Genomic DNA, 27,915 nt, shown 5'->3' with positions numbered 1-27,915 from the left:
ATCACTATATCTTTTGTCTTTATGCAAGAATGGGTAGAACTGAAATTTTTGAAAAATCACCAGTTACAAATCTCTTTTTCGGAAAACCAAAGTTTTGTTTCCCAGTATACAGATTGCTAAAGAAATGGCCATGGAATATCTTAACACAGTATTACACCATGCATAAAAGCTGTGGCATGTAAGACGTATAAGCTACACTTACAGAATTGAGCTGCAGTAACAGACACCATAAAGGAGGCAGAATCAACTTTCAAAAAACTAATTTTAATCAAAACAAAAAATTGTTGATCATTAACAAGTTTATAAAACAGTGATTTAGTTACATAAATAAATTGATATCAGTGTATCAAATCTGAATTACTTTCAACTTCATGAGCATGTTTACATGGGTGATGAAGTACAACCTCTTTACCTATTATAATAAATAAAATGGAGAGCATGAAATAGTTTCTCTAAACAAAAATACCTACAAACATACCTCTAAGCATGTTCTCTAATGAAGGGAACAAGAGACACTGGACAACTTTTGCACCAAAACATAAAAACTGCTTTAAAAAGCACAAGGATACAGAACCATCAGCTAAAGTAAAGACACTATACTGTAACCAAAGTTGGTATTTAATAATATAATGAACAGTTTGGTAGTTAGATCTCCAGTTTGGTTATTTTAAAGCATTAAGACAAGGCAAGATAGAAGGCTGCTTTTGTTTGAGTAATTCTAGAGAAAATAAAATATATTAAAAAATAAACTGAAAAGTAGAACAGTCATACCTACACAACTTTCTGTCCTGCACAAAGTCAAAATACCTATGCAGCATATATATATATAAAATATTATATATATATGTTATTTGCGCACAAAGGTTAGCTTATTATTAGCTCACTGCAAAGGCGTAATGTATCATGTCAATCATTTTGGAAAACATTTTGTGTTTTGTGTCAAAAAGGATATTTCTTTAAGTCTTTTAGGCTAGGAGGCACAAACCCCACTTCTGGCATACTGTATTCTTAATGCTAAGGCTTGCTGCTCTGGCTGTGTATTTTGTTGTCCCTCTTTACTATAGTGCCTGTTACAAGCATGTGTGTATGTGTGTATACATATACATATATATGTATACACAGATTGTATAAATATATATATATATAAAATTTCCCCCAATAGGTATCAGTCCAACCATGCAATCCAAAAGGTGGCTCTGCATAGATGCCCAGCACATAGTTCACCACCTGAGCCAACCCTGAAGCAAGGCGCACTTTAGTCCTTCTGATAGGTTTCTTTTTTTTTGTTTAAAACCAAGCTACTGCAGCTTCAAGTATTTTGCATTACATAGAATTTTTTTTTTATAAATTAGTTAATGTTATATTTTTTCAATATTCAGACATATACTATAATATATATACAGTACAATAAATGCTCTCATTCTCTTTTTTAATTTTTTTTTGATAAATCCCTGAGAATGTATGTTGACAGTCGCTAAGTTTCCACATGCACAAGCATTGTGTGCCATGCTTCTGGATGAACAGCACTGCAAAGCCACGTGGTCAGCCTTTTAACTATTACTATTTCATTTGTTGGTTTGTTTAACTATGTTGAAATGTAAGGATGAGTTACAAAGGAGTAAAGCTGGATCCATTCGAGGTACTTATCACAGGATGGAGGTGTTTGGTTTGGTTTTTAAAGCCATTGCAATATATATTTTTGTTTTTGAGGCTGTGAACGTATACAGAAAGAACAGGAGAGCAATGTGGGCTTTTGCCACTTGACAACATATACTCAGTGTAAACCAAACCTTTTTTTAACCTCTCTCTCATACAAAATAGAAAAAGAAAAAGAAAAAAAAAGGAAAAAAATAAACACACAAACTTTCACAACATGACAATTTAGTTTGCAAACTCAATATAACTATACACATATAATACCGGTGTGGCTCTGTTTCTTTAAGTTAAAAAGGATACAAAGGCAGGCTCAAGTAAAAACAAACCACCCCTCCCCTACCCTCCCCCCGCCCTCACACATTTTTGTCAACCAAACCGTTCACGAACCAACATCATCAGTTTCTTTTTGCCTTTGTATATTTGTTTTAGGTTGTCAATAAACTGTGTAAACTGAATGTGTCCATCATGAGCCATTAAGAAAGTCTCTCGGGCCTTACTAAGGAACTCTATAAACTCACTATAGTGTCGAGGGCTGATGTGTGTGAGTCGCGAATGTGTTGTATTAATGTAGGCTCCAATCGTGGCATCCAGGAGTTGCCTTAAAGGGGCTTTGTCCAGTGACATGAGCTTACCAGAGTTCCTCCTTCCATGAAGTCCCACCATTCCCGGCGTGGTCAAAGTACACCTACGCAAAATGTCTGACAGTACTGTTGCACATTTGACACTTTTGACCACCAGAGGTATTATAGCTGCAAGCTCATTTTTCCCAAGGGAGTGGCTGAGTGCACATGCCCACAAAACGTCATTAATGGCAGGGTGTGTGTCCTGATTGTAACTCAGGTTGAGATGGTTCATGGCCAAAGTGGCCAGCTTGTAGGCCCGCATAGGGTAACCACGATGTTCCATATAGCGTGCTATAGTAAAAAGCTGCGTATAGCTCATGCCTTTTGTAGCAGCATCTAGAACAATTTGGTAAGCGGTCTCAAAAGCTATGTGATCCTTTTCACATAAGGTCAGTGCAGAGAGGGCACAGTTTTGAGGATCCTTCATGGCACACTGTAGAGCAAGCGTCCTAGCACTGCTGGCCAGTTTCTCCTGCTGATGGCAGTCCAGATGCAGACGGACAATGGTGCTGTTGGACATCACTGTTGTAGCAACAATACTAGTGGCCTCAGTTGGAGTGAAAAGTGTAAACCAGTTCTGCATGATGCTATCCAGTGCATAAACGCCTGAGAGAGACAGAGACAGGATCGTGAACAATTGACAATCACTAGGATTCAACCAGAAAGCGGCTTTCACCACGACTTGGGGTTTTTTCAAACTAAGCCTAAGTTATCAGTACGTCCAACCACCTGCTATTTATGCAACCAAACTCAATGGAGATAACATGATGGGAAATGCATATTAAAATAACGCTACTCTGCATTCTCTTTCAAGTTCTCTAACAGCTTCAGTGACTCTACAAAAGTCACATGATAAAGTTTTAACTTCTTGGAAAGACATCTTGTTTTTCTTGTTATTTAAGATAATGCATTTTGGATAACAAGTCCTGGTTCCTACACGTGGGGCCAGTTACAGAACTAAAATATCTCAGCATCTGACCGAGCAGCTCAAATCAACCCTCAAAATCTAATTTTTAGAACTATTTCCCCTCCTTTTTCTCTATGTCAATAGTCCTGTCATGGCAGGGCAAAATGCTTTAAGTTATCTCAAAACTGCTCATGTGTTTGTATTTGGCACTAAAACTATAGGGCGGGCCTCAAGGGAGACATGGGAATATGTCAAGGGATGCGTGAGCTGCGTGGTTTTGTTTTTTGTGAAGAGCTCCGGCTGTCAGCCCCAGGTGGCTGGGGCTCATGCAGAAAGGCCATGCACACCCACCCAAGAGGAGGGAAAAAGGGAACAGATGGAGCGCTGCCACCCGAGATTGGTTTTGACCCCCAATCCCTCACCAGGAGGCAGCAGGGCTTTGGCTGTCAGCTCCAGGGTGCCAGTAGCAGTGCAGAAGTACGAGTGGCAATGGGGCGCTAAATCTGCTGTGAAAAGTGATATTGACAAATATCACTTTTCACATTCCCACCCTTATTTCTGCACTGCTGCTGGTGGAGGTGCTGCCTTCGGAGCTGGGCACCTCATAGACTTTAAGGTCAGAAGGGACCATTATGATCATCTAGTCTGACCTCTTGCACAATGCAGGCCACAGAATCTCACCCATCCACTTCTATAACAAACCCCTAACCTATGTCTGAGTTACTGAATCCTCAAATTGTGGTTTGAAGACCGCAAGCTGCAAAGAATCCTCCAGCAAGTGACCCGTGCCCCATGCTGCAGAGGAAGGTGAAAAACCTTGTCAGCAGCTGCTTCTCTCTGCTCTGCCTTCAGAGCTGGGTGGTGGTATATGTACTGGGGGATGGTGGGGGTCGGAGGGGGGAGGGGGAAGAGAGAAATGATTACAGAAACAAAGAAGGGGGGGAGAGAATCAGATATGTTTGAGAACCACTGTACTAGAGTATTCAATTATAACCATGCTTCCAGAACAATTTTATATCAACTGATATGTTCCTTCAGAGGGAAATATTCTTAGCAATATGTGCTACTGGTTTTTCTACTTGTGTGCAGTGTTCTTTAGTACCATTTTACTGCTCTTGTGGGAGAGAACAGTGACTACAGGCAAGTAGAGTGCCTTATTATGGCTAGACCGTATTTACACGTGCTTGTGAGCTCACCTAAACCACAACCAGAGGTCCTCATTGCCTCTGTTGCACTTGGCATTTCTTGTGCACCCTTTATTCATGTGCAAGAGATACAATGTAACCAGAGAATGCCAGATCTTCATTTAAATAGACAGAGTCCCTGCTTTACAAACTCAATTAAGTCTTAAAGGTGGTTTGCATGGTGTTATAGTATCTTTACTGAACATTTCTACTAGCACGTGTGAGCTAATTTAATATGGCACGAATAAAGGCATTTTATCTGTACACAGGCAACTGAACAAAATAAAAGATATGCTCTAGTATCCAGAGATACTTAGTCAAGCTATAAAAGCAAAAAACACTGCACCATTGCATGAAAACTTGCAGATATGCACCACTTTTTGTCTGAGGGCATAGAAAGGCAAACTATATTTTCCAGGCTGCCAGCAGTATTAATTTCTCAGATGAGTATAAGGCAAAGGACAAAATAATCCTGAACAGAAAAAGTGGGTTCATGAAGTTCCGAAACACAAAGTGGTCTCAGCTGTTTACTAGACAGAATTTGACTCAAATCCACGAAAAGTAGGAGCATGTACAAAGATCGTATGTGTGCTTTAATAGAGTAATACTAACGACAATTAAAATTGCTGTATCTGTGGTAGGTTATAGTGCCTTCATTACTGCAAATTCTGAACACTTCAGGTTGTTGTTTTTTTTATCCTCAACACTCCTGTAAGGTTGGGAAGTATTATCATGCTCATTCTACAAGTGGGGAACTGAGGCACACAGAGTCTATGTGACTCACCAAACCACACGCAAAAAGTCTGTGGCAAAGCAGAGACTAGAACCTGGATCTCCTAAGTTCCAAAGTAGCACCCTAACTACCAGAGCACCTCTCCTTTAGACTCTAATTACAAGGTTAGATTCTGTCATCCACACTCGTATTGAGTGGTACCTTACTCTATGCTGAAATCAATGGAGCTACTTGCAGAGTACACTACTTCTTAACATGTGGACAGTGACCACAAGTCCACAAACAGTGATACACATGGGAATGGACTAGTTGCTTCACTCTACATCCTGAAAGACAAAGTATACCAAATTATTCAGTCCTGATTTTACTTGGGCTGTGTCTGTTATCTTATGTGCTCAAGAAAATTGCTTGTTATTGCTCTAATTAAAGACTTCTAATCAGAAACTAATTTCCACAAACCAATAGAAAGTGATTGACTTTAGTGTCTATACACAGCCAAACAAAATGAAACCACCAAACCATTTAAGACAGGCTAATGAAGGCACTACTCCTTGGACAATATCTGCAGAACATACCTACTTCTGTTGCACAGGTTACCAACCATCTCACCATCTCCCGCCGCCGCCAATTCAATGTTGACAATGTCATCCGCATCACCTATTTAAAAACAAACAAGCATTGGATGGACACTTAAGACAAATGAATTCTGCTACAAAGTTGAGATAGCACACAAACAATTAAGAATTTGTGTTATTTAGACAAAGCACTGCTTGAAAAATTGCAAAATAATCCTACCCAAAATGGTCATGTTTTTCGTTCAAATTTCAAAGATTTGAAAAATGCCAACCAGTTCTATTGGAAGGACAGATTATTTTCAGAACTACATTCTACATCACACAATAAAACTGCAGCTCTTTTAAGGTCGGATAAAAGATTTTATTTTCCCTCAAAAATAATCAAATGCTTCATTATAAATATAAGAATTTTCAAGTAGAAAAAGTGGCATTTAAAATGGATGATGATATCTATGCCAATTTTGAGTACGCCAGCCATGAACTTTTTTTCCTTAGACCCTTAGTATTGCCTTTCACTTGACTGCTGTGATATATACTAGTCTTATTGCTTATTGCAATGCGCTCTGCTGCTAAATTCAGCCAAGTCTCCAGTGGTTGTTTCTCTTTTCAGAATCAATAATGATTTGACTCGTCTATCAGAATGAAACCTCAATTTAAAGAAGCTCAACATGAACATGATCAAAATTCTAGTAAAGGTCCTGTATCTGGTTTTTAAAGGCAGTACCTCCATATTTCAAATCCACTTGCAAATAGACTGTTTCTTTCTCTCTCATTTTTATATTTACATGTGATTGTTCCAGTAAGAACTGTGACTAATTTTGTGAAGGATTGTTCTAGTACAAGCAAGTAACATGTTTATAATTTTCAGTACCTGAAATTGTACAGAAAGGATGATGCAGTTAACTGTGCAGAACCCGCAGAAATCTAGATGACCACAACAAGGAGTCCTCCATATTACATAATGAGAATATCACTGAGAAAACATTCAGCATTCCCTTGCCCCATGAGAAATATATAAAGCTGATCAAGATAAGCTGGGTGAGGTAATACCTTTATTGGACCAGTTTCTGTTGGTAGAAGGGACAAGCTTTCGAGTAAGTCCAATGAAAGGTATTACTTCAACCACCTTGTCGTATTCAGATTTGGAGCAAAACTTCTGACAAGCGAAGTTGCAAGAAGGTTTAATTTCCAGATACCCCAACTGGAGACATCTTTGCTATGGAGTTCTTGAGTGAAAGCTTGTGCTGGTCATGTAAGTCTCCACTCAGCTGACCTGCGATTATATTATTAATTATTTATATTACTGTAGCACCTAAGAGCCCTAGGCATGGTCCAAGACCCCAGTGTGCTAGACACAGCACAAATACAGTAAACAAAGACTGTCCCTGCCCTATTGAGCTTACAATTGTCCTTGCCTTCAAGGTGAAGAGTTTCAGTGCACTATGCAGCAGTCCTACAGACCTACATACAGCATCCTTGCACAGCTGGCTGGAATGTGTCCCATTGCTGTTCATGCAAAATATCACTGTAGTATATCTGATAATATTTAACCACTCTGCCAGCTAGATGTAAGAAAAAAGGACTTGAGAGCCCAACATATCCCTCAACTCTGGAATTTCTGCACGAAAAAGCCTCCACGTCAACACTTTAGTGACTGAATTGTCAAATTCTTGCAATGAGCTCCCCAGCTCAGATTGGAAGTGTTGACTATGGCTGAGGAAGCTGGGGGGTTGAATACAGCTCTTATGAGGTAGGAACACATCCCTGGCTAGTGTCAATTTCACAAAGCATTCTATCAGTATTTGTCATACAGCATTCAACTAACTAGTATTGTAGAGGTCTCTTTTTCAGATGTGCATATAGAGTTACATACATTGCTGAAGCCATAACACCCATCAGTTCCAGGGAGATCGTTACTGTGTTCCAGGTAGTATTTCTATTGCCATAAGGATTTTTAAGTAGTTTTCTTTTCGATGGAAAGCTGAGTATCTAGAAATGCTCCAAGGTCACCTTCCCCTCTTGCTCAGTCATAACTGTGCGTGATTTCTACCAGTTTTTCCTGAACCCAGTGTTTGGAATAAGGTACATCTTTATGATAGAGCTTTTGCTCATTCCTGCTATGAGGATGCCCTGGTAAGCTAATCATCCAAGTAAGGATACATATGGATACTCTGACATCTCAAGCATGCTGTCACTGCTGAAAGGCACTCTGTGAATACTCAAGATGATGCAGACAGACCAAATGGAAGAACCTTGCATTGATAATGATCTCTTCCCACAACAAACCTCAGGTATTTTCAGTGCAAATATCTGCATAAGATGTGAAAATAAGCATCCTGTAAATCAAGAGCCACAAATTAATCTTGGAAAGAGGAGGGGATGACAGAGGCTAGGATATGGATATGGAATTTGAACTTTCTGATGAAAAAAAAAGTTGAGTTTCTGAAAGTCTAGAATGGGTTGAAGATCATCATCGTTGTTTAGGATAAGAAGTACCTGGAATAAAATGCCATCCGTGGAAACTCTTTAGGAACTTTCTCTATTGCACCCACCAACTCTAGCAGTGAATGAATTTCTGATCTTAGCAAGTTCTTCTGATAAGAATTCCTGAAGAGGAATGGGGAAGAAGAGTGAAGTCTTCTACCTTAGCTCTTGTTCCAAGAATAGTTCAGACAAATGTAATCATGAGTGGTGCCTCAATGTAATCGTGGATACTACAGCTTTAGATACAATGTATACTTAGCAATTGATCAACCTTTGTTAATAAGGGATTTGGGCCACTTTTCCTTTGACTTGGTACAGACTGTGCAAAGTGCACTATTTTTTCCCCCTGGTATCTGGACATCACCACCTGGCAGTTCACCATTCCAATTCTGAAAGTGGCAGAGGAGAAATTCTTTCTACCTAGGGTTTACCTTCTTACCCTTTCAATCCAAAAGGGGGTAGAGCGGACTTGATCTTTTAGCTCTTTGGTAGTGGGAGCTGCCATCGAATCAATAATAGCTGTTTGGGTCTGGAAGAACTCAAAGCCCTCAGCAGAGGTAACTTGTCGGCTTGCTTACAAATTACTAGTCAAGATGTTGGGTCTAACTAGGTATTTTTTGCCAGCCTATAATAAACCATCTAGAATTGGCAGGGTAATCTTGTTCCTAGAGGGTAAACAACTGTGTCATGAACTGTGTGTGTAGTTTTCTCTAAAGTTACCAAAAGGACATTTAAGGTAGTCACCATTCCCTCAATGAGTTAAAGAAAGTGGAACAAATCCTCTGGTAAGGAACAGGATTCATATCTACTTTCAGAGGTTCAACAGGCCTCTAGTTCTTCAGGCAGCGTGTCCAGGACAAGTAAAGGAGACTGTTCCCTTGATACTAGCAAGAGCTACATACCCAGGCAGGATGGTTCCAGTGCAGGGCATTTACCTCTAACTCTTTTGGAAGATGGCTCCCTTTTTGCCAGCTTCCTTCAGTCCCTTTAAATTCACAGCAATGCCTACTAGAAGGAGACTATGGCCACACTGCCCATGGTGGTACCTTCCCAGTTCTGCCAGTACCCAGTTTAGAATTTCCTATTATAATCCCTGGGTGCAGGAGAGTGAAGTCATACAATCTGAAAGGTTGGAACAGAGTCTCAATAATGCTCTCTAGATTTCTTGATCCATTCCTTGTGAGGGGAAGGGCAAATAAAGCTCTTTGGTTGGACGTGGCCCGATTCTGAATCTGAGGAAGTTTTCAAGCGTGACAATGGTTTGGTTAAAGTGAAAAGCTGAAAAGGGGCAAGATATTTCCCCAGGGCACCAGTAGAAGTCCAGGGGGAGGATCCTGCATCTCTTGGGAAGTTTGTATAGCCAAGGAAACTGGTTCAGCCTTGCAAGATTTCTCTTTTTCTTTCCTGGAGAAGGATGAACCTGCCTCACCGCATATGCTTTTTATTTTTATCTTCAAGTACAGAGGATAATGTATACAGTGCTGCACGAAGGCCCGCTTCTGATTGCAGGAAATATCAGGTGCCTTATCAGGCTTCAAGCACAGAAACAATGACAATGGATATGGGGCAGGATGATCCCATATAGACTTAGCTTTCAAAACCACCCTTTGCTGTGACTCTGACTTCAAGGCCACAAAACTATAGACATGCTCTTGCACCTCAGCATGATGAACTGGAAGTCCTGGATTCTCAGAGGCAGGCCCTTGAGGACTGGCTCTTTCAGCAGAGGCTGACACCTGTAAGGCCAACTGTTTATTGCTATGCTGGATGTGATCTTTGCAATATTTCCACAGACTGGCCCCTTTGTTTTGGCTCCAGTCAGGAAGGCAGATGCCAGTGCTGGGACTTTGTCTGGCTCTTTAAACCACGTTGGGGACTAGAGCAGAAGCTAGTTTCCCAGCACTTGCATCACTGTGCTTTGGAATTTGAGGGTTTAGTCACTAATGCTTACTGCTACAGCATAGCTTCCAGAAAATTCTGATGCTCCTTTCAGGCCCTGAGGATGGAAATGTTGCATATACACTGACGAGACGATGAACAACTTCCCCACTCCTCTAGAGGGCCAGACAAAGCACATCTGTGTCCAAAAGCGGAAAGCTGACAGGTAAGACGTCTAACACTTGAACCTACGTTTCTTTTATTTTCTTTAAGTCCTGACAATTGGAACCGAAGACCTGTGCCAGATCACAGAGTCCTTAATAAAAATATCCAAGAGAAGAAAAAAAGAAATGAAATAAAAAGAACTAAACACTAACTAAACAAAGGTTGTGATGGCACTGAGAAATGTTTATTCCAATGAATTTGGGTCCAAGGATCCCAGTCTCTCCACTACAGTAGTTCATAGGAACTAAAGTTCCTGGAGCATTCCCCCTCTCTTCCTTTTACAGCTCTGCATTCCAACAATTGCTCCAATGGACACTGCTATTAGAAGGCTCCATTGGCCCAAACTGCACCATCTGTGCATCCCCAGGAATGCAAAGAGGCCACCTGAAGAAAATATTTTTTTCCCCACCAATAATGGAATGTATGCACATAGCTTCCAAACAGAACTTACTAAAGACGCAGTCCCTTGCAAACTGAAGATTCAATTTCCTTGAAAAATGTTTTGACTACAGCATAACACAAAGAAGATCCATTCACTAAGACTACAAGAGTGTACAACTGCCTCTGTGCTTTATGCCACTTTTTCATCTTCTTAATGTTGGTCTGGTCTAGGTGCCACAGCAGCCCCAACATATATGTTAGAGCAGCCACAAGCGCTGGCTGCTCTAATTTAGATAGACATGCAAGTCTGCCTACTGGTTTCTCCACAGCCCAGAATACCAGAGCGCTTAGCTCGCTGGCCATTCCTCCTCTCATCCTGAATACACTCCTATACAGCGGCTGCTTACACTAGTCTCATGCTACCCCCGAATTGGGGGAGTCCCCCAGGAAGGTGTTCTAGTCTTGTACCACCACCTGTATCATGTAAAAGGGCCAAAGCTGGTGCCATATGCTGGCCCTATATTTATCAGTACTATACAAATCAGTGAAGAGAAGGGGCCATGTTTGGACTTTGCACAAGTGGGTAGAATTCTCAATGGCTTCAATGGGAGCTGCACCCACCATTGCAGGGCTGAATTTGGTCCAAGGACTCACAGTCTCTTACTGCAGCAATAGCTAATTTGGGGAATACCTGAAGGCCTAACTCCAAAGAAACTTTCAAAAGAGTGATGTCTGGCAAACTGTCCATGAGTGTTGCTATTTTAAATGCATCCTGGGCAAGCTTGAAGATGTGTGATGAGGAGTGAATATTTTTCTGGATGGATTCTAACACTGTTTCCAGCCTCCGAACATCACCTGCAATGTAAAAACAAAACCACAAAACAAAGAAACAATTAGGTTACCTAAAAACATTCACTAATGGTGCAGATGTTACAACTACACCAGAGTCGCCCAGAGGGGGGCAATTTGCCCAGGCCCTGGGCCCTGCAGGGGCCCCCACGAGAATATAGTATTCTATAGTATCGCAACTTTTTTTTTTTTTTTAAATGGAAATTGCTTTGCCCCAGGCCCCCTGAATCCTCTGGGTGGCCCTGAACTACACGTGCCTGAACTACAGCAATATAAGAAAGTTTCAGCCATACAAGTTCTCTTAGAAAGAACTAACTAAATGCACGTGAACAGAAAACATGAAATCAAATATCCCTCAGGTGCCTGCTGATGTTAATTCGGTAAATTCTACGAAGTTGTCTTAATTTAAAGAATTCTAGAACCGACTTGTCCACTGCTGGGTCTTGCCATCCACATTAGGCCGCTGCAAAACAAATAACTTGTCTCAGACCCGAACCCAGTCTGTCTGGCCACTATCCAGCTGGTCTAGCAGCAGTGCTAGAAAACCAAGTGACAGCCTTAAATTTGTTCAGTTAGTTGTTTCCTCCTCAAGTGCTTTTCAGATCAAAATTCAGACTCCTAAGCAGCAGTTTTAAATTAACTTCACTCTATGTTTGAAACACAATATTGGAAATATAGCATGTCTACTAAAAATATGTATCAGCTTTATTGATAACGCTACCTTTGGCTGCTGTTAGCATAGTTGATGCCAACTCACACTGCTGGGACTCAATGTGACTTAGCGTGAACCAACGGGGATAGCGGTTTGGAACAACTGATGCAATGTGGTGTGGGCGGGACATATCTCCTGATGGAGCTGTAGATTCCAATACTAGCAACCTGAAATAGGAAAGAACATACACTCTTTTCACTCAATCATCATTATAACTGGGGTAACCTATGAGCAATCACAAAGCCAGAAGAGCACTTTGGCTGCTTGTACAAAGTGTGCCCATTCGGGTGTAAAAGCTGCAGCAAATCATGTCCTTTCAACTAGACGCTACAAGTCAGATTGCCAAAACCCTAATTAACCATTAGTCACCCATATTTGACACACGATCCTTCTTAAGTATCAATAGGAAAATTAGAATTTAGAATTAGAAGCAGTATTAAGCTTTCATTACTGAAGACCATTGTTATTCTCTCAGCGATCTAAGGGGCTGAAATCTTTCATTTCTACTTCAGTCTTTGGACCACAGCTCTTAGAAATGAAAGTGGAGAAATTCACAGACAAAGAGATGCAAATATTTCCCAATATACTGTACATGACTTATACACGAGCTTCCTACCAGAAAACAAAGTACGCAATGAATGACAGGGATTCTCAAACAGACTTCAGCATCTGAGTCAAAATCCGAAAGAAAATTGGACATTTTACTCCTTAACTACAATGCAACAATTATTTTTATTTTGCTTCTTGGCACGAGGGCTAGAAACTCTTAACATTTTATATAATAGCAAGTCTAAAGGAAAGACCCTAGTTTGCAGTGACTGGTAGTCATTTCTCTCTTTTGAAATTACTTCTCTGGCATCAATGCCTGATCCTGAGCCTAGAATTTCCTTGGGTTTACCCTAATCTAGAACCATCTCAGTAACAAAAGAATTTACATGCAGAAAAGTGACCACCATGTTCTATACAGGGATACTGGCTGGAAGGGTTAGGAGAGTAGCTTTAGCAGAAATGATCACCTGTCATGCCTCCCTCACTAAAATCCACTATGCTAGATAATTACCATTAGAAAAGATGAGGTTGTAGTCATCCTGAAGAAAAATACTTATCCTCTCTTCTGTGTTCCAGGTCATGATAATTCAGGGTAAGATGTGAAAGGCTAATGAAATAACTAACAATAACCACAGAAAGAATATAAAGAAGCAAAACCTCTCATAAGAAGATCAGTCTCTTGACAAGGATTAAGAGACATCCTGCTTTAATGAGGCAGTCATGATGCCTTGTTGACCCATTATAGCATGGATTTTGTCCCAGTTTCAATGCCATTGTCTTGATGATTGGTCAACCCTTTCCTTAAGTTCCCCCTCTTCTAGCTCCCCATCTATTCCCTTTCCTTCCACGACACTTCCTCTCTTCTCTCTACTTGAGCAACAATGGAGGCCCAGATGTGGCTGTGTGGAGTGCTCTTTTCAGACATATCTGGACTCCAGTTACCATTCAGTGAGGCAGGACAAGTGACATTCTCCCTCCCACTGGACATCAGACATGCTTGGATCCTCAGTCCCCGGCCCGACATGGACCTCAGTCCAATCTCCCCTTCAGCTGGCATAGACTCCCTCCAATAATCCTAAAAATGTACTGGTTCATGGCTCCAAAAATCTGGTCATCCTACTTGGGCTCCAGGTTGTTACTAATTTTTTTGTACTCAGTTGAATATTTATTTATTTTTGAAGGGAATGAAATAGGAAGAGGAAGGAAATTTGCATCTCTCGAGTCAGGAAAGGCTCTTCAAAATCCACTGGGTTGAGACATTAGGTAATGAATAAATTAGTTCAATAAGACATGTATTACAATACCATTCACAAGATTTTGGGCTTAAAGAAAAAAAAAAGAAAGGATCTCTGTTCTTTAGGTAGGAGGGTATTTTGCTTCCTCACTAAGGAAGATAGAATCTATTTGTAAGACCACTGAGGTTTTACAGAAGATGTCATTCAATTCTCTGCAGGTTCCTAAAATGTACAAGAGCAACTTCAAGAGTCTTGGAGAATGGAAAATGGCATCCTGAACCTATTCAAGGATATTTACACTGTGTTTTATTAGATATATCGCATATATATTTTATATATATATATACACATACATACACACACATATATACACATACACACACACACACACACACTTTCTCACTCTTCAGTTAGTAAATTTTGTCAGGTAAGAGGGAGGAAAGAGAAGGGAAAATGATTTGGGTATACAGGAGTACTTCCAACTGTTACATGCAGAAAATGTAGAACTGAATAATAGGTTATGAATGACAGAAGCCAGACAAAGAGCATGAAACACACAGCATTTGTGAAATCTTGTAGTGATCACTTTATCCTTCACCACCACCACCTAGCTTCCAGACCCTTCTGCAAGCCCAGTGTAAAAAGGTGAACTGTCTGCTCACACGTTATTTTTGATGGATTATAAAACAGAGTAACAGTCAAAACTGCAGCAGATCTGAAGGCCTCAGTTAGATCCAGTCAAGCATATATATTATTCTTTACTTTTTCAAATCTCATTTTTAAGAAGCAATGAATTATTTAACAAGATTTCAGCTGAAGCTGCCTTCTGATTAAACATGACCTAAAACAGACTCCTCCTAAAATCCACACAAAAAAATCCATTCTTAGTTTGGGCCCAAATTCTGCCCTCACTATGCACAGAAAACTCAATGAAGTTCAGACAAAGTTCATAATGCCCTTTGATAAAGGAAGTGTGCTAAAAGAAGGTTAACTCACTGCAGTTTGAGTTCTCCAAGTAGATTGCCTCTGCAGATCCACAATCTCACACTATGTAGCTTGTTGCTGCAAACTGAGAAACCATCTAAAGAGCAGTGGCTGTTGAGGGTAGCACATACAGTCCCTGTGCAGACCCAAGTATATAGAAAGGACATCAGCTCCAACTCCCCTCCATTCCTTTCTGTCCGTTCAGTATACTAAAGGCAAACGCCAGAAAATGGAGGAGAGTGGGTGATTGTGAATATGCAAAGGCAGGATACCAAGAACTCCAGTTACAGGCAAGTAACCCTTTCTATCTAGAATAGACTGTGAAGACCTTTGTGCATGGGGGACTGACCAGTAGCCCTGTCTCTAGATGGTGTGACTAAGTACTTAAGACTCCATTGAAAATACCAGCTTTCGTGAATAATGAAGCACAGCTCTCCTGAATAACGCTGCTCTCCTAAACTGAGAACAGCATTGCATGAAGGTGCAACTTGAATTCTATGGTGCAGCTTTAAAGATTTCAAGGTGAAGAAATATTTTCATCCCTGTCATGAATGTAATCTGAAATCTAATGGAATAGGCCATAGGCTATCTGCTAGTCAACTAGTCCTTCTGCTTTACAGAAGGAGTCATAGCCATGGCATCATCACATAAAACTTAAATCTTCAGCTAAGTATATTTGTTTTTCTCAAGTTAATATAAAATAATCTTCTCTCTGTGGGTTTGTATCAAGAGTTGGAAATATTTTCCCTCATATCACTGAAGTGCTTCCTTAGCTTCTAGGTTGATCAGAGAGAAAAAAATACCATGTCTTGGAATGTTCTCATTAAAGGAATTCCTGAAAAGCGATGAGGAATGCAGTCAGTCAGAGACAGAACTGGGTGTGACTGGATCACATAGCCTCTATTACCCTCAACACACCTCTCTAGTCCACACTGTAACAATACTACCACAGTACAACCTCAGAGTCACAAACACCTCGGGAATGGGGATCGTTCATAACTCTGTACAAAACGCTATGGTTGCTCTTTTGAAAGTTTACAAATGAATGTTGACTTAATACAGCTTTCAAACTTTACTATGAAGAACAAAATGCTGCTTTCCCTTTTTTAAGTACTTTACATTTAACACAATACTGTCCTATATTTGCTTTTTTTTTTTTGGTCTCTACTCCTGCCCGATTGTATACTTCCTGTTCCAAATGAGGGGTGTGGTTGACTGGTCAATTCATAACTCTGAGATTCTACTGTACTACTAACAAAGCCAGACATCAAAGAGAGAAGAGGATAACTAAGAGCGGAGGGCAGAACTCTTCCATCAGCCTCTGCAGGTGGAGCCAGATGAGTTAATGAGAACAGGCTCTGCCATGCTGACAGCTCCTGCAATGCTAATCCACATGGAACTGAATGAGGGGACCTTTTTAGTATTGTTCATGCTGAGGTGGTAGTTGAGCAGGAAGGAATTACCTCTCAGACTTAAAGGATATCTCATGCTGAAGAGTGGTTGGATCACCAAGGATTTGTCAATTTGGTCTTCCTAAATCTCTCCAGTATTGTATCTGTTTTTCCATCTGAAAAGGTCAATATCTTCAAAAATCAAGCTTTCAGCCATGACTTGGGCTTCTGGGGAAAGTCCAAGGTCCTTACTCAGAAAGATAATGTGTTTACAGTTGTTGACACCGATCTTGCTGAAGTGTTGAATACATCCTACTCCGCTTGTGTTGAGATATATTCTGGTCCTCCATGATGAGCTTTAGCGCTTTGCTTTTCTCATCAGGCTGGGAGTCCATGAAGAGAACAACTTAACCTCAAGCGTAAAAGCGATTCCTGGCAATCACTGCTTGATAGCTCACTGTACAAAGTGACAGAGCAGCAACAGAAGCAGACTTGCAACCCAACTGGTCTAGTCTCCTAAAAACTTTCTCTTGGGGCATCTTAAATCCTAGGCCATTAGTGGTTGATTTATTCCCAGATAAACAAACAGTAATAAGTCAGCAAAACCGGATGGTATTTACCCAAGAGTTCTGAAGGAAACTGCAAAACTACTAACTATGGTATGTAACCTATCGCTTAAATCAGACTTTGTACCAGTTTTAATTTAACACTTATTTTTTAAAAAGGCTACAAAGATGATTCTGGCAACTAACAGGCCAGTAAGCTTAGCTTCGGTACCAGGAAAATTGGTTGAAACCATACTAAAGAAAATTATCAGACAGATAAACATGATATGTTGAGGAAGAGTCAACATGGCTTTTGTAAATGCCTCATGCCTCACCGATCTATTAGAAATCTTTGAGAGCATCAACAAGAACATGGACAACAGGGATCCAGTTGATATAGTATATTTGGACTTTTCTGAAAGCTTTTGACAAGGTTCCACACTAAAGGCTCTTAAGCGAAATAAGCAGTCATAGAATAACAAGGAAGGTCCACTCATTAATCAACAACTGATTAAAAGATAGGAAACAAAGGGTAGGAGTAAATGGTCAGTTTTTGAAGTGGAGAAAGGTAAATAGCAGTGTCCCCCAGAATCTGTACTGGACCTGTGATGTTCAACATATTTATAAATGATCTGGAAAAGAGGGTGAACAGTGGGGTGGCAAAATTTGCAGATGATAAAAAATTACTTAAGACAGGTAAGACCAAAGCTGACTGCAAAAAGAGTTACAAAGGGTTCTGACAGAACTGGATGACTGGACAACAAAATGGCTGATGAAATTCAATGTTGATAAGTAATGCACATTAGAAAACATAACCCCAACTATATATACATAATGACGGGCTCTAAATTAGCTGTTACCATTCAAGATAGATCTTGGAGTCATTATGGATAGATCTCTGAAAATATCTGCTTAATGTGCAGCATCAGTCAAAAAAAGCTAACTATGTTAGGAACTCTTAGGAAAAGGACAGACAATAAGACAGTAAATATTATAATGCCACTATATAAATCCATAGCATGCCCACACCTTGAATACTGTGTGCAGTTCTGGTCACCTCATCTCAAAAAAAGGAATTGGAAAGGTACAGAAAAGGGCAACAAGAACGATCAGGGGTATGGAACAGCTTCCATCTGAGGAGAGATTAAAAAGACAAACTGCTCATCTTAAAAGAGATGACTAAGAGGGGATATGACAGGTGTATAAAATCACAAACGGTGTGGAGAAAGTGAATAGGGAAGCACTATTTACCCATTCACATAACACAAGAACTAAGGAACACCCAATGAAATTAATAGGCAGCAGGTTTAAAACAGAGGAAAGTACTTCTTCACACAATGCACAATCAACCTGTGGAACTCGTTGCCAGGAAATGCGGAAGGCCAAAAATATAATTGGGTTAGAAAAAAAATTAGATGGAGGATAGGTTCATCAATGGCTGTTAACCTCATGCTCCAGGTGTCCCTAAACCCCAACTATCAGAAGCTGAGACTGGACAACAGTGGATGGATCACTTGATACCTGCCCTGTTCTGTTCTTTCCCTCAGAAGCATCAGCACTGTCCATTATCAGAAAAAAAAAATATTAATCCAGATGGACCATTGATCTGACCTAGTATGGCTATTCCTAATGTTCAGAAACTTGAGGGCTTATATCCCTTATTTTATTAATCTCATGAAATTTACCTATGTAAAAAATTTACACAAATGTCTAGGGTTTTCTGGAATTTTGCAAAGTGCTTAATTTTGATATATCTTGTGGCCATGAGCTCCATAAGATTAATTGTGCATTGTATAAAAACAAAGTATCCCGTTTTACCTATTTTAAATTGATGCTTTTGAATTTCCTTGTGTGCCTTTTGCTCTATTTAAGAATAAAATAAAATAAAAAGTAGGAGCTCTCTGTTTACTAGGGAGTAAACCATTTCCTATTTTATATACCTCTGACAGGTCACTTCCCCCACACCCCATCCCATCTCCAAACTATGTAGCTACTACATCCATAAATATTTAAGAGTTGTACAGTCAAGCACTCAGGAGTGCATTCTCAAATGCACGCACGTACACACGTGCGCATACAGCAGTGCTCACATGTATTTTTAAATGCTGTGACCAGAACTGAACACAGTATGCAAACTAAGGACTCACTACTGATTCACACAATAACGACATAATATTTTCAGTATTAAACTCTATCCCTTTCTTACTATAGCCTAGCAGCTTGTTTCGTTTTCTAGCTACTATTGCACATTGTTAGATTTCACTGATTGGTGCACAATGACATCCATATTCCCCCCTCCAGCAAATACTTGGGGCAGGTCTACTCTATGAACAGTAATTACTATGGTGGCTGACTTTCACGCTACCCTCCTTCTGTCAGAGGTGCCCGGCCTCACTAGGAGCGCTTCAACTGACTGAAGAGGGGCAGTGTGGGGACCAAAAGCCAGGGCTCTTAGCTCTGTGCAGCTCCCCACCAGGAGCAGGGGACAACTGCCTGGGCTTCTCGCCTTCCGGAGTGGGGAGCTGGAAGTGGGAAGCCCAGGCAGCAGCCAGGATGGAAGCAGAGAGTCTGGGGGCAGCAGGGTTCCCAATGGGGAGCATGGGCAGCAGCCCAGCTGAGAGGGGGGAGTCCGGACGAGGGGCAGCCAGACTCTAGCTGGAGCCAATCACCGGCACCAGGCTTTCTTGTCATGGAGCTGTGAAATTGACAAGAATGACAGCCAACCGCCAATGTAAGTAATGCAGTGTCTACACAGACACTGTTACCGTAACTACACCCACATAAGCCTACACCTCTTGTGGAGGTGGAGTTATGATGTTAGTGTAGCAAAGCACTTACATCAGTGGGAGCAAGGCTGTGGTGTGTACAGTGACAATTATAATGATTAAGGCAGCTTACGTCAACCTAACTCTAATGTAGACCAGGCCTTTGTTTAGAACTCAGAACTGGGTATAAATAATTCAGATGGTTACTCTAATACACTGATTCCATTTGTCAGGGTTAAGCAGCCATCAAGTTTATCTACAGCTCCTGTCATTCCTGGCTTCTCTAACCTAAATTTGTGTAATCTGCAATTCTTGCCAATTCACAGTTCGCCCCTTTCTCCAGATCATTGTTAAATATCGTAAGCACCAATCCTAGTATGAGTTCTTGGGCATCCTACTATTATCTTCATTTAATGTTAAAAACTGACCAATTAATCCTATTCAGTTTTTTCTCTTGGCCAGTTTCTAATCTATGGCAGAAGTTTCATATTTCATCTTTTGCCCGCTTAGCTTCAATAACGTCTTGTGAGGGACTCTGTCAAACTCTTTTTGATAGTCCAAATACATTAATATGAACGGGTTCTTTTTTTCTATTTATCTGACAGCTGCAAGGAAATCAAATACAAGAAGTGATTTTCTTTTGCAAAGTTCTGCTGGCTTGTCCCTTCTTAACTGAGCTCATCTAATTTTATAGGTCTGTCTTTAACTGCACTAACTGGTTAACGTGGTACAGCCTGGTAAGGTTCTCTGGAAATTAAAGACCATTACTGCCTGAGAATCAGCGACTGACTCAGCACTCTGGTCATTGTTTAACCAATCAGGCCTCAGAAAGGCCCTGATTAAGGAGGGAAGTTCTTGATTACCAGACTAGACTGGGGCTGGACAATAAATGACTTAATTAGCCCACGGATAAAGAGCACAGGAAGAAAGTTCAAGAGGAGAGAAGCAGGAGATGGGGGAAAGAAAATTAAAAATGTCTCACAGGGCCTGATGAAAGGGAGTTCTCTGGGAGGAGACACCTTCCTCCACCCACTGGAGGAGGGATAGTAGAGTGGGGGAATGTAAATACTGTAACTGCACTAGTATGTTTAAAAGGTGGTGGAGTGAAACACTGTAAAAAAGCTGCATGGTGGTATCTACTAAAAGGAAGGCCACAGAGCGGTCTTTGGGAAGCAAAAAAAGGACAGGCACACTGGGATCCCATCATATTGCCCCCCAGAATCTGTTGGGTTTTTTTTGTTTGTTTTTTAAAGTACTGAAGTACCAGAGTACTTTACCTAGACAAAAAACTTATGATCGATTACATTCCTAGTGGTTCTTTTGCAGACTTCAAACTTCTGATTACTATTAAAGTGTTTGTGTTGTAGTAACATCCAGAGACCCCCAATTAGAGTCATGGCCCTAGTGTACTAGGCATTGTACAAACAAGAAGAGACAGTCCCTACCCTGAAGGGCTTACAAATGAAGAATGAAATTTAGTGACAATTAAGAATGAATCTGTCTGTGTCTGGCAATTTGTTCAGCAATTTCTGAGACCTTCCAATCCCCAACCTAGACTTACCTGTCCTAGTTCATTTTCCTTTCTACTTCTACATTTTGAAGAACATCCTTTCGGCTAAAGTAAAATTATTGCAGCTTGTCAGCAATACACTTTCTTGCTTGCCTTCCAGCTTTGTTTTACTTCTGGAACCAACTCATATGTATTGCTTGGGACTAAATCAAGAGTATCCTCTCTTGTTGCGTGCTCTGGAACTAGGTTCAGCAAGCAATTATTTATTGTGTCAAATCTCTCTAAATATTTGACCAGTTGTGCATGTTGTTGGAATGACTCATTATTACTCCTTTAGATTTTGTGGCCTTCAACTTGATGCAGCCAATTCTCACTATTTTGGATCCAGAGACCAGGAGCATAACCTTTATAGTTGTACCTCTATGACCTGAGAATTGTATCCTTACAGATTCTACGTGTAAGAACCAGTACTTAAATTTCTTCACAGGTTTCACTTCTAGTAGCTAGTTCCTTGCACTTCTAGGTAGTATTGGATACATGGTAATCCAGATGGGGCCAGTGCCTTCACTGTACTCAGAATGGAAAATATGAATTTAGCCATTCATACTCTCAGCTGTCCTGAGAGGTAAAGCCAATGCAAACTGAGTACTTCCTTAGGCATGCCCTTTCTCCCAAATACAGAGAGCAACTTGGATACCAGTCCTTCAGATATTTTTAGCGGCCTGACATCCAATTTAATTCCAATCTCATTCCTATCTTCTATCTGGATCTGTACAAGATTGCTTGGTAATGAAGCAAACAAAAAAGAAAACTGGTCTGAACTACACAGCAGCAGAGACCGTTATTTTAAAAAATGTATTTTAAAATCAACTCCATAAAGTGAATTTGTAAAATAAAGGGTTTGGGGAATAAACTGTCCTGCAGAACAGACTAGACAGAAGAAGGTCCTGAGACCTGCCATCTTCAATGGTAAAGTAACTTTGAGCTGTTGGAGTCATGACCCCCGCAACTACCTTTCACATAGCATCCAGATCAACAAGAGGGACAGCATGATTGCAGTAGTCACAGGCCAGGTCTACACTGTGACTTTAAATCGGTTTAATGGCCGATATACCGATTTAACGCTGTATCCGTTCACACGACGTCGTCATTAATATCGAGTTAAACGGCTCCTTAAATCGATTTCGGCAACTCCTCCAACCGAAGGAGTAGCGCTAAATTTCCGATAGCGATAACTTCGGATTAGGGTTCGTGTGGACGGAAATATCGACGTTATTGGCCTCCGGGCGGATTCCCAGAGATGCAGCCACTGACCGCTCTGAGACAGCAATCTTGACCTTCGGATTGCGCGGGTCAGATGTACAACAGGATAAAGGCCCGCGAAACTTGATTAATTACATTTCTGCGTTGTCCAGCGTGTGAGCTCTGATCAGCACGGCTGGCGATGCAGTCTAATCAAAAAAAGAGCGTCCAGCATAGACCGTATGGGAAAACTAGGCTGAATCGCTGTATGGGAGACAAATCTGTTTTTGTATCCTGCTTTCTGTTACAAGAACACGAAATGCCAAAGCGTTTTGAATAAAACTCCAGGATACACAGCGCTGCGTGACAAGCATAAGGGAAGCCAGAGACTCAAATGGACGCTCATGGAAGGGAGGGAGGGGGTACTGAGGACTCCAGCTATCCACAGTCCACAGCAGTCTCTGAAAATTATTTCCATTCTTGGGCTGAGCTCCAATGTCTGTATGTTCAAACACGTGTCTGGCGTGGTTCAGGAAACAGCCTCTCAGTTTTCCCCGCCCCCACCACGTGAAAAAAAGGCAAAGGATTTGCTGTGCTATGGTGTTGCTCAATGCACTCCGCCGAAAAAAGGCGGCCCAAGGGTTGTCTGCTGCCTTCACAAAGGGAGGGGTGAGGCTGTACCGCAGCACCCCCGGGGAAATGTTTTCTGCCCCATCAGCACTGTGCCTCTCCAACACGATGGGGAATAAGTGGGAACTATCGGGATAAGTGAGGAACTAGCTACCCACGTGCACCGCTCCTGAAACGATGGTAGCTTGGACCGATGGACGCAAACAATCGATTTCGGGATCCCACTGTGGACGCGCTAAACCGATTTTATTAGATCTGTTTTGTAATATCAGTTTAAGCTAATTCGAAATAATCGTGCAGTGTAGACGTACCCACAGTGGTCATTTTTTTAAAGATGATTTTGTGTCTGCAACACCGCAGCAAGAGTGGGGATTTCAATGCAATTTACAAATAACTGATTTTACCCAACACCTCTGAGGTAGGCAGTAATTATTGCACATATTAATTGCTTTTACAGATGAAGAAATTGAGGCACGGAGATTAAAGTGTAACAGAACACAGGTCTGACTCCCTACCTTCAATCATCAAGCCTTCCTTTTCTGGGGTTATTCAATTTACAGCAATTTTTTCTGACTTGGATTTTTGTTTCTCTTTCTAAATGAGGTCTGAATACATACCGCATGGCTCTCAGTGCAGTTTTGTATGCCAATTCAGCATCATGAGGTAGGAGAGAGGTGAAGAGATACTTGGCAAATGTGTGCATTGGAACACTCTCTCGATGGATGATTTCGCCTAAACCACTATACGGTCCAGCTGTGAGAGAAAGACAGGGAGAGAGGATGACAGAATTTACACATTGTCAAACAAACACCACTATTTTTTTTTTAAGGTGCAAAAAGTGTTTAAATTATAAATTGTTAATGTGCCCAGAAAGAAAAGTGTCTAACACAAAGAGAAAATATTCAAATAGTCATGATAGGGTGAGGGCCTTACAAATGATCAGATTTAAGCTCTTGCATTGTCAGTGCTAAATAAAAACATAAAAGAAGAGGCATCCTGTTGGGCTTATTGTAGGATTCAGACAGTCCATGGGTTACAGAACTCTTCTAAATTTATAGATGAATTTAAAATACTTTCCCCAAAGTTTATAATTAAAATCTGCAGTTTAAGTGAGGCTACTTTAGGCAGTAACCATCTTACAGAAAAGTAAAGTACATTTTTCACACTGAGAATGGGGCCTCCCCAATATCAGAATGCCAGTCAGCAGTTACTGTTCACATTTTGTTTAAACATCTTTTAATATACTTCTCAAGCACCATCAAAAGGACATTGGAACACATTTTACATTGAGCCCCCAAAAGATCAGTTTCCAATTGACATATGCCAAATATCAAAAGACTCATGATAAAAATCAGAAGCCTCAGCATACTGAAGACTTGCAGTTAAATTAAGCAAAAAATTAAAATAGAATATACTTTGCAACAACTTTTAGTCTCCTGCTTTTCCATGCATTTAAATGGTATCTACATACAGTGTGAATTAATCTATGTTAAACATGCAAAAGGTCATCTTCATATTGCATTATTAACTCTTTTTTGTTACACCTAATTATGAAGAAAGACGCACTAAACACCACTGATGTGATTATAATCTTAAATCACTGCAGTTTTTCTTTATTTGTTGACACTGGTTGTACCTAAATTGTTTGAATGTACTGAAATTTTTGCAGTCAGGATTTCTCAGCATACAACAATGCAAGAGCTCCTTACCCACTCCTTGTAACTGTGTACTAGACAAGCATATTGCTACTCATTTAACCTCTACAGATTTCCTGCTATGACCACTTGCTTATTGCTCTCAGAAATCATGACAAGCAACAATGATCTGAAAGCCTATCCTTTCATTCACAGAAGTGTGTAACAGACACCAGGAAAAGCTTGAGAAGCCATTCTTTCCCAAAAGGTCTCAGTACTATGTAAATGGAGTAGTTCCACTGTTCATAGAGTCCAAATTATGGGAAGGTGGTACAGGGAGTACAGAACCATGTCTACCCCAGACACTGGTAGATCTCCTGTTACTACATCCAAGGGCCAGCTAGTAGCCCTGGAGTTCCACCACCATATGGGATGAGGAGGGGAGAGAGGATTCCAGTACCAGCCAGCAATAATTCTGACTCTTCTGGCTTGTCAGAGACTGGGATGTAGTGCAGCCTCAGGAGGAATAGTGTATTGCTCTGGATTCTCATGTAATCTTTCATTCAAAGTGTTTTTCAGGAGACATACTTGCTTACTGTATGCATGAAAAGCTTCTCATTACTCTGAGGCAGTGAATTTAGCACCCAGATTTAAATATTCAGCCCTCAGCTTCCCCTCCCCGCCCCCCGCAATAGCCATCACCAGTAGAGCTGTGAGAACAACAGATCTTTTGGTTTACTAAACAAACCGAGAAATCAAAAAAAATTGTGTTTCAGGTTGAACAAAAAAGTTTGGGCTGACCAAAATGAAACGCTTCATTACACTGAGGGGTTTTTTTTTAACCTCTTTAAAAATTGAATTAAAATTCAAATGAGAAGCTGAAATCTTTTGGTTAAAAAAAAATTAACACAGGGACTGCTTAGATTTTTCAAAATGTATAGGGTATTTTCTAACGAAAAACAATGCAACCAATTAGACACGAATTCATAAAATGTTTTCTACTCAAACCTACATTGTGCTGTTAAAAAATTTCATCCAAAAAATTCTGTTCAACTTTAATCACCGGATTCTCATGCAAACACAGAATGTTCACACCACTCCTACGACTCCTCAGTTATTCAACAATCAATATGTAAGCACTTAAGATAATAGGGTAATAAGGAATAGCCAGCATGGATTTGTCTAAAACAAGACATACCAAATCAACCTAATTTCCTTCTTTGACAGAATTACTGTTCTAGTGGATGGGGGAAAGCAGTACACCTGATATCTAAATTTTAGAAAGGCTTTTGATACAGTCCTATATGACATCCTCATACGCAAACTAAATTAAATGCAGTCTAGATGAAATTACTATAAGAGGGGCAGGGGAGGGGGCACAACTGGTTCAAAGATCATATTCAGAATACTTATCAATGATTTGCTGCCAAACTGGGAGTATTGGTCTAGTGAGGTTCTGTAGATGTTAGTCCTGGATCTAGTATTATTCAATATTTTCATTAATTACTTGGATAATGGAGCAGAGACTAGGCTTACAAAATCTGCAGATGACATCAATCTGGAAAAGGTTGCCACTACTTTGGAGGACAGAATTAGAATTCAAAATGACTTTGACAAATTGGAGAACTGATCTGAAATCAACAAGATGAAATTCAATAAAGATAAGTGTAGTAATTTATGCTTAGAAAAAATCAAGTGCACAACCACAGAATGGGGAATAAGTAGGTCAGTGGTAGTCCTGCTGAAAAGGGTCTGGGGATTACAGTGGATCATAATTAATTGAATGAGTCAATGCTGCAATGCAGTTGCAAAAAGGCCAATCAGTCTGGGAAATATTAACAGGAGCATTGTATGTAAGATATGGGAGGCAACTGTCCTGCTGTGTTTGGCACTGATGAAACCTTAGCTGGAGTACTTTGCCCAGTTCTGGGCACCACAATTTAGGAAACATGTGGACAAACTGAAGAGAGCCTAGAGGAGAGAAACAAAAATGATAAAAGGTTTAGAAAACGTGACCTACGAGGAAAGGTTAAAAAACTTGCCACATTTAGTCTTGAGAAAAGAAGACTGAGGGGAGACCTGATAATAGACTTCAAATACGTTAAGGTCTGTTATAAAAAGTGCTGATCAGTTGTTCTCCACGTCCACTGAAGGCAGGACAAGTAATGGGCTTGATGTGCAGCAAGGGAGATTAGGGTTAGATACTAGGAAAAAAACTTTTTAACTATAAGGGTAGGTCTTCACTACCCGCTGGATCTGCAGGTAGCGATCGACCCAACAGGGATCGATTTATGGCGTCTAGTCTAGACTCAATAAATCAACCCCTGAGCGCTCTCCCATTGACTTCTGTACTCCAGCACCATGAGAGGCCCAAGCAGAGTCGACGGGGGAGCGGCAGCTGTCAACTCGCAGCGGTGAAGATACTGTGGTAAGTCCATCTAAGTATGTTGACTTCAGCTACATTATTCACATAGCTGAAGTTACGTAACTTAGATCAGCCTCTCCTCCAGTGTAGACCAGAGCTAAGGGTGGTTAAGTGCTGGAATACGCTTCCAAGGAAGGTTGTGGAATACCCATCGGGTTTTTAACAACAGGTTGGACAAACATCGATCAGAGAGGTAGCTAGCAGGGCTGGTGCAACCACTAGGCGGTTGCCTAGGGTGCCAAGTGGTTGTGGGCACCAAAAAGCAGTGCCCTGGCTCAGCAGGAAGGAGCCGCCTTCCGGAGGACCAGAGAGCCGAGCATCAGCGTGTGGGGGTGGCGAGCCCCAGCCATGGAGGAGCCGGCGCGGCACAGAGGGGGCAGTAGCCATGCAAAGGTGGCAGAGGTGCTAGCGGGGAGTAGCTGGACTTCCCGCCTCTCCTGCCCAGGCTGTGACCCTGCACCCGACCCCCCAGGGCTTCTGCAAGCTGCAGCAGATGCATGTGGGTGGCAGCCCCTGTGCACCCCCCAGGTCTCCCCTCGTCACACTCGGGCTCTGTGGCTCCCGGGAATGTGAGCCGCCGCCGGGGCACGGGACCCTAAGCCTGCTCTGGGAGGGGCAGTGGCGGCTCACTCTCTCGGGAGCTGCAGAGCCCGAGTGCGGCGAGGAGGAATATGGGGCGCGCACAGGGGCCACTGCTCGCATGTGTCCGCTGCAGGAGTCCCTGGGGCGGGGCGGTGGGGGGAGGTGGCGCCAGGCCGCAGCCCGGGCAGGCACGCTGCCCAGCTTCCCCTCACCGCA

At 41.2% G+C, this 27,915-nt stretch overlaps 1 protein-coding gene across 1 annotated transcript in view; it reads right to left on the bottom strand.

The window, feature by feature from the left end:
- Positions 1 to 1,420: 1,420 nt before the first annotated feature.
- The window catches only part of ZSWIM6 (zinc finger SWIM-type containing 6), a 162,172-nt gene continuing 135,677 nt past the window's right edge, over positions 1,421 to 27,915 (bottom strand). The window contains exons 10-14 of the mRNA XM_032801157.2: positions 23,676 to 23,811; positions 12,217 to 12,374; positions 11,338 to 11,501; positions 5,679 to 5,760; positions 1,421 to 2,885 (exon numbers count right to left, since the gene is read on the bottom strand). Coding sequence (XP_032657048.1) covers positions 2,023 to 2,885; positions 5,679 to 5,760; positions 11,338 to 11,501; positions 12,217 to 12,374; positions 23,676 to 23,811 — 1,403 coding nt within the window. The 3' untranslated portion in view covers positions 1,421 to 2,022. The remainder of the gene's footprint in view (positions 2,886 to 5,678; positions 5,761 to 11,337; positions 11,502 to 12,216; positions 12,375 to 23,675; positions 23,812 to 27,915) is intronic.

This window comes from Chelonoidis abingdonii, chromosome 6, assembly GCF_003597395.2.
Source record: "Chelonoidis abingdonii isolate Lonesome George chromosome 6, CheloAbing_2.0, whole genome shotgun sequence".
Classification (NCBI taxonomy): domain Eukaryota; kingdom Metazoa; phylum Chordata; order Testudines; family Testudinidae; genus Chelonoidis; species Chelonoidis abingdonii.
This window is presented reverse-complemented; position numbering and strand designations above follow the sequence as displayed.